The following is a 13,291-nucleotide window of genomic DNA, read 5'->3' on the forward strand; positions in this document are numbered from 1 at the left end:
CACACCAAGAGCTTCTTCGGGCTCCCCCCCCCCCCCCAACCCCGAGCATCGGGGCTGAGCCCCCGTGGGGATGCTGCAGGAATCCTCCCCGCTCGCCACGGGCCGGCTGCTGGGGAGCTCGACCGAGCCCGGGCAGTCTTGAGTGTCTTTGTTTCCTTTGCTGGCAGTCCGAGGGTTGCACAACGTGTTGGGGGTGAAGCGCATTCATCTCCGTTGATGAAAATAGCACGTTTCTTTCACAACCGGCAGCGGGTTCTGCACATGTCCCCCCGCCCCCGGCTGCAGCAGAGCCCCAGCCTTGCTGGCAGTGGTCTGGAAAGGAGGAGAGACTCAAAAAAGGGAAGCAGTGCCTTGCTTTCCAGGCTAAAAATACTGGCTGCGCTTCCAAAATAATCTCAGTTGAATGATCTCGATTGACCCCACACTCCAAGGCTGCCAGCTGGTTCAGTTCCCCAATAACTTCAGCCTGAGCTTTGGCCACCTGGATGGAGGAAGGTCTCAGTGGGATCTTTTTGCTGTTGGAGGTGAGTTTTGCTCTTCGTGCGCAGGTAATTTTTGAATGGGGTTGTAGTGGGAGAAGCCAGGCTGCTGCTGCTTCTTTTTCAAGACGCGAATGTGAAAAAAATTCACAAATTTCAAAGCTGAATACGAAGGCCAAAAAAACTTTGTTTTTTCAGCCCGCCCCAAATCTGACCTTTTATTTGAGCTGTTATTTTGTACAAGAAAAACATCAGCTTCCTCCAGGATGCCCTGGGGTAGATTCCCATGGGTTATACTGGAGTGGGGAGCAACCTGCAGGAGTGAAGGGGCTGGTTGAGCTCCAGAGGACCAGCCCCCAACTTGCCCTTCCCTGTGTGTTTGAGCCTTTTCGAAGGATGAATTTAAGGGAATTTAGGGCACTGAACAGAGCTAGAAGGGGAGGATGAAACCCTTTTTCCTGCTGCTGCTCAACGTAAACCATAGAGAACGGTCCCCACCAATCACACTTTTGCTTGGCTCCACTGAGTAATATGCAAATTTATGCAGAGTGGGGCCTGCTGGGACTTAGGTTGTGACGTTATTGACTGTTCTCAGAATGAGCTGTTAGTCATAAAAGCATTGTCATGGCAATTTTTGGTGTTGTTGGGGCTCTGGGAGCACGTCAGCGTCCCAGCCCATGAGGGTGCCCGAGGCGAGGACAGAGTGGGCTTGAAGTGCGGCCACCGGCCGGGCGGGTGATGCTCAGGAGAGTCCTCGCAGCCCGGGGATGTCTGTGGGTCTGCTCGGTGCTCACCAGCGGGTCCAAGGCACCTCACCCACCCGTATTCCTGGTTCCCCATTGCTCAGGCATCCGGAGAGGCTTTGCACATCATCGGGTCCCTCTTGTCACCGCAGTTGCTTTGCGGCACGGTCCTCCCGCGGTCCCAAAGCGCAGCCCGGGCCGGCGTGTGCGTGGATCCCCTTCCCGGCGGGGTGCTGAGCCTCCAGCAGCCCCCAGCCATGCGCCGGCTTCTTCATCAGCCTGGGAAACAGCCAGGGCTTTCGCAGCTCGCAAAATCGAGGACTTCCAACGCTTCTTCCTCCGCTGGTCAGCTTCCTCCACTGCCACCAACTCTGAGGTTTCCCTATTCTCTCCCCCGGCTGCAGTTTGGGATTCATTTGCAACCATCTTAAATGGCCAGGACTTCTGTTTCGGTGTTATTTTCCAAATCAGAGAGGCATTAAGTGCAGCCTCCGTGATTATGAGTTATTAAAAAAGCCTTTGTCCCCTCCCCCTGTCCTTGCTCTGGACTGAACTGCTATCAGGTGCTGTTTGAGGGTCGTGCATCTCCTCAGATGAGTTTTGCCAAGCATTTCCAAGATGAAACGGTGGATCAATGAGGTTTTGAGAGTTTGGGAAGGGAAGGCCAATCCAGAAGAAAGCTGACATAAATGAAAAGGAAAGAGAAAGCCCCAAAGGTGAGATGCACCGTGAGCAGCAGCAGTTTGAACCTCCTAACTTCAGAGCGTGCCAAAAATAACCGCTTGGTAGCTGGGGCTTAACTGTGTGCCAGCCTGTGTGCAAGCATGCATGCTTGATGTGTAACTTCCCATATTCTGTTCTCGTATCGTAAGAGTGAGCAAAATAGCTCAGCAAAACCAGAGCTGCTGCCCACCCGTGTTTCGGTGTTTATCTCGCTGCATCTGCACTGGTCGACCTCTGGAGAGGCAGGGCGCTGCAGCTGAGCAGCAGCTCTTCCAGGTCTCCTCGCTCTGGGATGAGGCAGGGCTTTGCTCTGCATCTGAAGTGATTTCTTCTTTGGAAAAGAGAAGTGTAGTTCAGCGGTCAGAGAATCCCCCCCGCGCTTCGGATTTCCTGGAAATGCAGCTGTCCTCTCGCCGAGGAGCTGCGGCCGAAGAACGGCCGTCACAGGCTGTTCACCCCATCATCAGTAAGGAAATCTCGGGTGATATCACCGTGCCTTTGAACAGGATTTGAAGCCGCTGAGCACCACCTCCTTCGCTCTGAATTTGGCTCATTTTCGTTCTTGGAGGTTCCAGGTCCCCACCGTGGGCTGCGTGGGGTTGCTCCCGCTGCCCTGCTCTTGGCTCACCCCTTCCTCACCCCGTTGTGTCCAGTTGCGACAGGAACTGCCCCATCCTGGCCCCGACACCCCTGAGAGGGTCTGTGGGCGAGCTCCTGCAGCAGGGTGATGGGCGAGTCACTGGGAAACGCGCAGGAGAAAGGTGTGTCTTAAGCCTGCAATTTTATGCAGTTTAGGAGTTTTACTCGGGGCTATGCGGAAGTGCTTACCTCCAATTAGGTGTGCAAAGCTCTCCTCGGGTTAGGGCCTTCTGCCAGCCTGTTTGCCGGCCTTTTTCTCAGCAGTTTGGTGGCTTGGACGTTCACCCAGGACGGAGGGGACTCAAGGTCAAGTTTGGCTTCTAGCGACAAGGACTTGAACCGTATTCCCACTTTCCCTGGGTGTTTCTAACCACTCATCCGAGGGATTGCTGGAACAAGGTGCTCATGGTCCCTCCTGTTGAAGCAGGTCTGCTCTATATAATAACATATTTGTTGGGTATGAGACAATGTGGCTCCCTCCTCCTGGAGATGAAGGTGCTCCCGTGGGTGAGCTACCTGACTTCTGGGTCTTGCTCTAATGGTTACTGCATCTGCATGACAGCTGCTGAGATGGTCAGGGTGGAGAGCAAGGGGGCTACAAGGAGAGGTGAGGGGAGCTGCTCAGTGTTAGGGTGGGGAAGAGGAGATGGTGAAGGAAAGGTCTAACCACAGCCTACCACAACCTGAGGGCAAGTGCAAGACAGCTGAGTCAGCCTATTCCCAGCGGTGCCACGTCTTATGACAGAAAGCATCTGGGAGAGTTTGCAGCTGGCTGGCCCAGGCTGGACAAGCAGGGATATTTCGCAGCCCTGGGTGGGCGTGCAGAGAGGTGGAAGGTCTCTGTCCTTGGAGGTGAGCAGCCTGAGCGAGGCAAAGCCCCAACCACCCTGCCGTGGTGCTGGGGAGGGTGCTGCTCTGCGCAGGAGCCTGGGCTGGAGCCGCCGGAGGTCCCTTCCCACCAGCACTCCAACCCTCAAAACATCTGCCCGTCCCAGGGTGGCTGCAAGAATGGCATTTTGCAAAGAAAACATCGCTCAGTCCCAAGGGGGTGTAGAGACGGGAGGTACTGAAGCCTGAGCTGAGTGCCAAAAACCTGGGATGCTACACACTGGATGGTTGAAAGACAACTTAAATATGCATGAGGATTTTAGAGCACCTGCAACTACTGCTCTGAAAAGGAATGTTTTGCTTAACTTCAATTAAAGAGCTGCTATGCTCCTTAAATTTAAGGCAGACTGTGATCCCCATAATATTCGGGATTAACAGTATTTAATTTTCAAAGAGAATACGCTTAAGAGTAATATAAATAGCAGTAGAAAAGGCTGGCAACCTTCATGGCTTCTTCCTGCTTGCCCATCCCATATCTTTCTGGAGCCACCCTTAATTTCACCAGCCAGATGCATCAAATCCAAATGATGTGGCCACTTGAAAGGACATATCGTTGGCAACCGAGGCCCAAGGAAACAGGCAGGAAATGGCACCAATCTGCCCAAACAGCTCTGTGTTTTCGGCTTTGCATCCTCCGTGCTGCCATACAGCTCAGATTTTGTAAGTAAATCTGTGGTGGAAGAGTCTTTTCCAAAACTTAATTAACCGAATGAATCTGGGCTCAGGGTCCAGCCGCAAGAGATTTTTAAGTGTACAGTTCCTACTTTTTCCTCTTTAAATGTGTCTGTGAATTGTGCCGGACTCTCTCTAGCAAAGTGCAGCGTCCTGCCCGAGCCAGGAGGTTTGCAAAGCGAGATAAAAAGCTGCAGTAACGGCAGAGCTTCTTACCGAAGAACTCTTGCTGCAAGAGCCAAGTTTCTTAAGTTCCTGCATGTAACCAACCTGAGCCTTGTATTTTCTGTTTCTGGGATTTATAAGGTGTAGTGAAGCTTCTCTGTGGCTTCCCGATCTCTGTGGGATCGGTTTGGTAGGACCGAACATGGTATGCTTGGCGAGATGTTGAACCTGCGGAGGTTAAATTCAGCAAGCACTCTACTGCATGACTTTTCTATGATGTTAAAAAAAAAAAAAAAAAGACATTAAGACAGAACTGAAATACTCTCCATTTGAGGTAGGCACGTACACCAAGGATGGCGTGACGTGTCCAAGTGACCCTCCAAAGGCAGCAGCCCCAGCAGTCAGAGCTGCCGGCTGTCAATGCTGTTAGGCATTTTGGTGGTGGGTTATACGTCCCGCTGGGCTGTTGCTGTTTTTTTTTTTCACAGCCGTGGCCCAGATGATGCTTTTCTGCTTGTGGCACGGTGCGATGCTGCCCGCCCCGTGCGTGGGCACGGCGGGAGGAGGGCTGGGTGCTGGGTGGCCGCAGGAACACGCGCTGGCAGGGTGATGGGTGGCAGCGCCCAGGCCTGGCGCGAGGCCGTGGGGATCCTGGGGCACAGGAGGTGCTTGGCCAGCCCAACTGGGCTACGGGACCGGCTGAGGGGCTCTGCAGAGGACAGCTCCGGCAGCCCCGTCGTGGGTCAAGCTGGTGAATCCCAGTTCTGCCCCAGGCTGGTCCTGGGTGCAGGATCCCTGGGTTGGTCCAAGAGTTTGGGCCTCCAGGCTGGTCCCAAGTGTTTGAACCCAGGCTGGTTGCAAGTGTTGGAGCCCAGGCTGGTCCCAGGTCCAGGAACCCCCGGCTGGTCCCGGGTGCAGGATCCTGAGGCTGGTCCCAAGTGTTTGAACCCAGGCTGGTCCCAGGTCCAGGATCCCCCGGCCAGTCCCGGGTGCAGGATCCCGAGACCGGTCCCGGGTGCAGGATCCCCCGGCCAGTCCCGGGTGCAGGATCCTGAGACCGGTCCCGGGTGCAGGGTCCCCCGGCCGGTCCCGGGTGCAGGGTCCCCACGCCGGTCCCGGGTGCAGGATCCCCCGGCCGGTCCCGGGTGCAGGGTCCCCCGGCCGGTCCCGGGTGCAGGGTCCCCAGGCCGGTCCCGGGTGCAGGATTCTGAGACCGGTCCCGGGTGCAGGGTCCCCCGGCCGGTCCCGGGTGCAGGGTCCCCCGGCCGGTCCCGGGTGCAGGGTCCCCACGCCGGTCCCGGGTGCAGGGTCCCCCGGCCGGTCCCGGGTGCAGGGTCCCCCGGCCGGTCCCGGGTGCAGGGTCCCCAGGCCGGTCCCGGGTGCAGGATCCCCAGGCCGGTCCCGGGTGCAGGGTCCCCAGGCTGGTCCCAGGTCCTGGATCCCCCGGCCGGTCCCGGGTGCAGGATTCTGAGACCGGTCCCGGGTGCAGGGTCCCCCGGCCGGTCCCGGGTGCAGGATCCCCAGGCCGGTCCCGGGTGCAGGGTCCCCAGGCCGGTCCCGGGTGCAGGATCCCCAGGCCGGTCCCGGGTGCAGGGTCCCCACGCCGGTCCCGGGTGCAGGGTCCCCAGGCCGGTCCCAGGTCCTGGATCCCCCGGCCGGTCCCGGGTGCAGGATTCTGAGACCGGTCCCGGGTGCAGGGTCCCCACGCCGGTCCCGGGTGCAGGGTCCCCAGGCCGGTCCCGGGTGCAGGGTCCCCCGGCCGGTCCCGGGTGCAGGGTCCCCAGGCCGGTCCCGGGTGCAGGGTCCCCAGGCCGGTCCCAGGTCCAGGATCCCCCGGCCGGTCCCGGGTGCAGGATCCTGAGACCGGTCCCGGGTGCAGGATCCCCAGGCCGGTCCCGGGTGCAGGGTCCCCAGGCCGGTCCCGGGTGCAGGGTCCCCAGGCCGGTCCCGGGTGCAGGATCCTGAGACCGGTCCCGGGTGCAGGATCCTGAGACCGGTCCCGGGTGCAGGATCCCCCGGCCGGTCCCGGGTGCAGGATCCCCCGGCCGGTCCCGGGTGCAGGATCCCCAGGCCGGTCCCGGGTGCAGGATCCCCCGGCCGGTCCCCGGTGCAGGATCCTGAGACCGGTCCCGGGTGCAGGGTCCCCCGGCCGGTCCCGGGTGCAGGGTCCCCCGGCCGGTCCCGGGTGCAGGATCCCCAGGCCGGTCCCGGGTGCAGGATCCTGAGACCGGTCCCGGGTGCAGGGTCCCCCGGCCGGTCCCGGGTGCAGGGTCCCCCGGCCGGTCCCGGGTGCAGGATCCCCCGGCCGGTCCCCGGTGCAGGATCCTGAGACCGGTCCCGGGTGCAGGGTCCCCCGGCCGGTCCCGGGTGCAGGGTCCCCCGGCCGGTCCCGGGTGCAGGGTCCCCACGCCGGTCCCGGGTGCAGGGTCCCCCGGCCGGTCCCGGGTGCAGGGTCCCCACGCCGGTCCCGGGTGCAGGGTCCCCCCGCTGCCCCCCGGTTCCCACCCTCCCGTCCCCGCCGCGGTTCCCCCCCGGGGGGTGCCGATGCCGCCGGCGGGCGCGGTTGGGCCCGGCCCGGCCCGGCCCCGGGGGGCGGTGGCGGCGGCGCCATTGGCCGCGGCGGCGGGGCGGTGCCGCCCGCAGACAACGCGCCGTGGGCCGGGCCGGGCCGGGCCGGGCCGGGCCGCTCCGCTCCGCTCCTCCCCGCCCGGTTCCGGGGCGGGGGCGGCGGTGCAGGTGGGGCCGAGCCGCCGGCGGAGCCCCGAGCCCGCTGCCCGGCGCCCAGCCCATGGCGGCCCGTGCCCGGCCGGGGGCCGCCCCCCGCCCCGCCGCCTGAGCCTTCGGACGCTCCGGCTTCGCCTTTGTCCCCGCCGCCGGCCTCGGCCCGGCCCCTCGCCCGAGGTAGGCACGGCGGCGGCGGCGGGGACGTGAACACCGCGGCCTGAGGGCGGGCGCGGGTCTGGCACCCCCGGGGCAGGGGGAGGGTAAGAGGCCCCGGTTCCCTCGCTCCACCCGGGGGGAGATGCCCGGCCAAGCCCCCCGAGGGGCTCTGCTCGCCCCCCTTGCCCCCCTGGGGCTGGCGGGCTCCTGTGTAGGGGTGCCGGGAAGCCGGGCCCCCTCCGCAGCAGGGGGGGATTGGGGGGGGGACACCCACACTCCCCTCAGCGTCCACGGGCTCCAGCCAGAGCTGGGCCGTGTCGATGCGGTGCACCCCGTGTCGATGCGGTGCACCCCGTGTCGATGCGGTGCACCCCGTGTCGACGCGGTGCACCCCGTGTCGCTGGAGAGTTGTCGGTAGGGCCGGCGTCAGACTACGAGCTGTCGTGCCAGGCTGCGGGCGAGGGGAGCACCCGACGGCCCGGCACAGGGCTGGAGAGCTTGGGCTGGTGGCTGGGGATGCCTCGGAGGACGGCGGCTTCGAGAGCAGCTGATCCACACCAGGAGGAATCGGGGGGGGGGGGTGTGTGTGCGTGTGTGTCCCACCTGAGAACGTGTGCGCGGCTGCGGGTGTAAGCCTGGACAAGGACCGCGGGAGAGACTTCGTGAGTCCCCGACTCATCGGGTCGAACGAGGTCTGCGGACCCGTGGCTACCTTCGAGACCGTTTAGATATGGTAAACCCGAGCCTGTTGTTTGCTGGAACGTTTTTGTCCTTAATCCTGTCGCTTTTTCCTTCTGAAGGCCAGCTGAGCTTGCAGGGAGCGAGGCTTTAAGGGCAGAGGAGCGACAGCACGAACAGCTCTGCTGGGTTGTGTCCTCCTTGAGTGTACTTACTGAAATGGCATCTCTCTTTCTCTCCAAATACCTTGTTGAGAAAGGATGTGAGCAGCTGCGCTGGGAAAAGAGCTGTCGGTACCTCAGGTAGCCCAAATCTGTCTGGAGAGTGAGCATACGAGCCAATGCAGCTCGCAGATCTGCAAGCTGTCCAAGATTTGCCCTTTGCTGGCAATTCCCAGGCTCCCGAAAAGCAGATCTTCCCACACCTTTTTCCATGGTAAAAGTATTATCCGGGGTTTGGACGTGTTACGAGGCTCTGCGGGGTAATGGGATGTCAGGAGGCTGCTGCAGAGGCGGTGCTGAGGTGTGCTGGACTTGGCTTGGTGGCCGGTGTGCAGGAGAGCCAAGGTGTTGCTTGCCGTGGGGGAGAAAGGGAAGCCTGAGGATTTGGACTGTGCAGTAGTTTTTGCCCAACTGGATGATCTGTAAGTGGTTTCTGCCCCATGTTTGTTCTAGCAGATGGTCAAAGCAGCACGCTCTGGGAGGACGGGGAGGGTGGGCCCCGCTTTCTGAGGATCTGGGTGCAAAACCTCTGACCAGATGTTTGCAGAGGATTTCAGCCTGGAAATCACGGCCTTTCTCAGGAGATCTCCAGCGCTTCCTGGTTTGCAGCAAGGACCGGAGAATTTCAGCACTTCCTACTCGACTGCCTGATGTGAGCAGGAAGTGGGAGCATGAAAATGGCAGCAAAAGTGCTTGCAGCGAGGCTGGAAGCTCAGCAGGCCCAAGTACTTGGGATGGTAATGAGGTTAGACCTGTCCTGAACAGGGTCCTAAACCTTTTGGACATGTCATTTGGGGATGAACAAGTCACAGCGTTAGGGCTGGTCGATGCAAGTGTGTATCTCGTCTTGGGACAGCGTAGCAGGAGGACGGAGGTGAGTGTGGACGGGTGCCTGTGTGTCTTTCCCTGCTGTTTATTAGGTAGCTTGTTGCATCCTGGTGGGGCTCGGACAGGAACCTCCTGCTTTGGGTCGGTGCTGGGTGCTGTCCTGGGCAGCTCTGATCTGGTAGAAGCGTTTCAGTGCAAAGTGATAAACTTCATGGCCTCATGAGGCTGCGGGTCTGGATTTGTGCTGTGGCACTGGCAGAGATGGGGAATTCAGGCCTGCGATGGCTGGAGCGTGCATGTCACGACTCTGGTCCTGGTTCCTGCGTTCACACTGCGTCGGGCTGTGGATTCAAGACCCAGGTTGATTCTGGCGCTGGGAAGAGGGGCTAATTGCTTAAAGTCTTTTGAGGCAGGTGACTCTAGAGGTGTGAGTGGCAGCACCGATAGCTTTGGGATACGTGGCTTAAGCCAAACAGTTCTCTCACCGTGGGACACTGGGATAGAAACAGCTCTTGGGAGGCCGAAAGCCAGTGCTGCAAAACTCTTAACTGTTTAAAACTTTGATATCAAAATAAGGTTTGAAAATGTCAGTAATAAGGAGACATTGCATATTTGGTATCTTTCTGTCTCAGATTTTCAGGCTTTTTCCTGTTCCAGTCGTGGGATGCAATAATATACGTACTTTTTTTAAGAGTCTGTGAGATCCTGCAATCATGTATTTAACAGCTGGGACCTTGGGGAGGGGAAAAAACAAACAAGTGTGTTGGCAATGCTCCGAAACGAGGCAGCTCTTTCTGCCCCGTTGCCTGACTCGCAGGGGAGGCATGCGAATCTCCTCTTCGATCTCTGGTTCAAACATCAAGACCTTAGTTTTTCTGATCTGATTTATTACTGTTTGATCTCCATCCAGCCCCGTAGCTGCTTTCTGCTAGAGAGGGACGGGACAGCACAGGATGGGTGGGTGAGTCAGTGCTGCGAGCTGCTGAGTCCTTCCCCGGGTCTGTGTCTCATTACCTTGCTATGCTCCCCGAAGGCAGGATTGCATCCTTCCCCAGTTTCAGGCTTTGCCGGCTTCCTATTAGCAGCTTCTTTGCTGACTTTTGTGTCGTTGGTAAAATGGGGGGAGGTGACAGACAGCCAGAGAAGCGTGTCCCAGCCTTGCTGAGTTTGAAGAGTCTGGTTGCAGCTGGGTGGGCTTGTGTCAGAGTCGAGCAGCCCTCTGTGACCGAGGCTTTGAGAGCCCCGTGCGGTTCAGCGCCTGGCCGGCATGGCTGGTCTCTCATTTGCTGCTCTGGCTGCCCTAAAAATACTGCAGAAACCCCTGCCTCTTGCAGCCTAGCGGCCTCGCGGAATGGCTGTAATGTTTTCCTGCCTTTGTTGGTGCCTTAAAATACGTGGTTTGTTTCTAATCACTCCGCTCCCTTTCTCTGGATGCATACGGGCTGCTCTGCTGAATGGCCCGCCCTGAAGAGCAGGGCCAGGCCTGAAGTATGTTAGGGACAACTCCTGTCACTCAAAGAAGGTCCGAGTTGGTACATTTGCTGTATGATGTGGTGGTGTCACGAAGCTTTCAAGGGGGTGTACAGAGGTCAGGAGGCGTGCAAGGGCCGGTGGGGTGCGGTGTGAGCTGCTAATGCTGTTAATGTTAACTTTTTAGCAGAAAAACTTGGGTCTTGGTAGGCCAAGCCGAGGAGGATTAAGAGAGCAGTGCTGTCCTGCAGAATGCAGGCTAAGGATTTGTTTTCTTTCTCTGCCTTGGAGAGCTCTGTCTTCCCTTGAAACTGTCTTCCAGATATAGCAGCAGTTGCTAACACTGAATGAATGTGTGCTGAATTTAGGCAGCTCTGAGGCTGCTGTGTGTTGTGCAGGATTCAGTCGTTTGGGTTTGAGTTTAGCCAGAGCAAGTGAAGCTGGTACGCTTGGGTGGCATTGTCCCAGTTGCCAAACTATAAATAGCAAACGGAGCCCAAGCGCTTGTTGAACTGACTTTGGAAATTTCCCAGACTCACCTTGGAGGAGGAATTCGTGCCAAGGCACATCAGCCCTTGGCAGAGTGGGGCTGAAGGCGGCGAGTGCTCAGCATGGTGCAGAAGTTCCCGTAAGCGAGTCGATGAGGTGGCAGGGGTGGTATGAGTGCCATATGTCCGTGTCATTGTGGTCCCTGTTGGGCAATATCTGAGGATGCTGAGGAAAGAGCTTTGAGTCAGTGCTACGCTGTCACCCAGAGAGGTCTTCAGCAGGGGGGGAATGTCTTAAAGTGAGGATCTCCACGGAGGTCCTGACCCCGAGGAGGGGCTGGAGCAAGGTAGCTGTTATCTGTTACGCTTCAACACCTTAGCACATCCATCACACGTACGTGTTTGCCTTCCCTCAACCTAAAAGTTTAGTCCATCCACGTTCAAGGCTAAGGGTGGTGGATAGTAGTGCTCAGTGCAGAAATGATGAAGTTGTCTCGGTGGCTGGCTGGCTTTTTGCACCTCAGCACAGTAACAAACCACATCGCTCACTCGCAGGCGGATCTGTTGGGCTTTGTCCCATGAGGTGTTTGTATCCAGGAGTAGGAACGCATGCCAGCAGGAGAATTAGCTCTTCCACAGGGTTGCGTTGCACAGTTGGATCAAAATACTGCTCACATCAGTGCAAAACAAACGCTGCTGCTGGTCTGGCGGGCGGTCACGCTCACCCCACGGCCTCTCCGCGCCGCAGTAAGTGATGGCGAGTGCTTCGGGGGGACGGAGGCTGTGTGCTGGAAAGGTGGGTGCTGAAGGTAGGGAACGGGAGGAAGGAGGTAAGTAGTTGGGGGAAGAGCTGGAAGTGGAGAATATCTCATGTCGGCCTCCAGAAGAGACTAATTTCTCTTCGTGGAGAGTTTTCTGACGTGTGCAGGGTGTCCCCGTCAGCGGTGCCTGCCCAGAGCACCCTCCCAGCGTTTACAGGGTGAGTGGGAGTCGCTGCTGGCCGTACGCAGCTCCTGGCTTTTGGCAATGTTAGCTGGTTGCTCTTCAGGGCTGCTTGTGCATTGCAGCGTGTAACTTAGGATCAAAAAAGCGCTACTGGTTTACTGGAGTTATCCTGAAGTAATGCCTCAAAACCGAGACCCAAACCTTTGCTTATTTTAGAAATGACTCCATTGATGTTATAAGGCATGAAATAAGCAGGTAGGGCTTCCCGGTGCATTTGGCTTTCTTGACAAGATTGTTCTCGCCTGTACTGGTTCATTGGGTCACATTAGGTGATCCTGGACTTTTCGTCCATCTGCTCTCCCACCTTCCTCTCCTACTTTGCCTCTTTTATTCCCTTTCTCCACCTTCCTTTTTATTTGAGTACACCGAGTTCTCCTGCAACTCCCCCTCTGCAAGGAGTGTGGTAGGCATTTATAGAATCAAAATAGGAAGGGGTCGTGATCTGGTTGTGTTCCAGTTGTAGCTGGAAGGATGTCAACAAGTCACTTGGGCCATCTGCTTCTCCGCAGGAGAGCGGCGTGTCCAAGGAGCCTCAGGAGCATCCTGTGGTCCTGCAAGTGCCTTGGAGTTCAACTCCACGGAGGGTGGAAGGGGAGGGCACCGGGGCAGGAGTGGACCCCGTGGTGCTGCAGGAAGGAGTTGGGACGTGGTGCTGGGAGCAGTTCGTCAGGGGATGTTCCTGAGCCTTCGCAAAAGGAGAATGTCTTACACAAGGGAGGGGAAAACAGTGTTGGTGCTGAGGCTGCTTTTTCAGAAGCCGCTGTTGCGTAAGAGCGAAGCCTCGAGCAGCACAGAAAATGTGGAGATTGTCACTTCCTAGCAAGCACTCGAGACAAAGTGAGGACTGCTCTCTGCATTTCTTCCTTTATGCGTATCCTAAACTTCAAGGCTTATGTAAATTCTCCAGGTTTGCTCATGGCTTGATGCACTTATGTTGCAGAGGATATGTTTCCATACATAGCCTGGGGGTGCAACTACCAAGTGAAAATAGTCTCTTCTGTTCCTGCCATAGACTCTTTTCTTCATGTAGCTGCCTTCAGCAACCCTTAAGAGGCCAGTGCTTTCCAGTGTTATCTTCCAGTGGCTGGAAGGTGGGAATATTCACAGCAGAGAGGTTGTTTTGAGGTGGAAGTGCACCCCTGCTCCCTCCCTCCCCATGACAGCCCAGAGCAGAGGAGAAGCACCGTTCTCCCCCTTCCCTTGCCTTGCTCAGTCACAAGTTTTGCTGTGTCCTTTTAGCCATCTGTGTGGGCTCACCCTTGGTCCTCTGGCCTCTCTGTCCTTGTCCCACCGCTGAGGCATGGACCAGCACGTGGCTCCTTGCTGTCCCAGGGATGCCGAGGATGGAGGGTTGACTATTTCTGCAGACACTACAGAGCGCCTGGATGCAGGAGCCTCTGCTTCCCTTGGGG

The 13,291-nt window shown here is 58.2% G+C and overlaps 1 protein-coding gene across 3 annotated transcripts in view; it reads left to right on the plus strand.

Moving 5' to 3' along the window:
* The first annotated feature begins 373 nt into the window (after positions 1-373).
* Positions 374-13,291, plus strand: part of LOC104359821 (histone deacetylase 7) — a 63,751-nt gene continuing 50,833 nt past the window's right edge. For 2 of the 3 annotated variants that reach the window (XM_042796723.1, XM_042796726.1), the window contains exon 1: positions 374-524. In XM_042796723.1, coding sequence (XP_042652657.1) covers positions 404-524 — 121 coding nt within the window. In that variant the 5' untranslated portion in view covers positions 374-403. Of the gene's footprint in view, positions 525-7,046; positions 7,211-13,291 lie in introns of those variants that run through there. The other variant, XM_042796727.1, reaches the window with a different exon arrangement.

This window comes from Tyto alba, unplaced genomic scaffold, assembly GCF_018691265.1.
Source record: "Tyto alba isolate M040663 unplaced genomic scaffold, T.alba_DEE_v4.0 Super-Scaffold_23, whole genome shotgun sequence".
In the NCBI taxonomy this organism is placed as follows: Eukaryota; Metazoa; Chordata; class Aves; order Strigiformes; family Tytonidae; genus Tyto; species Tyto alba.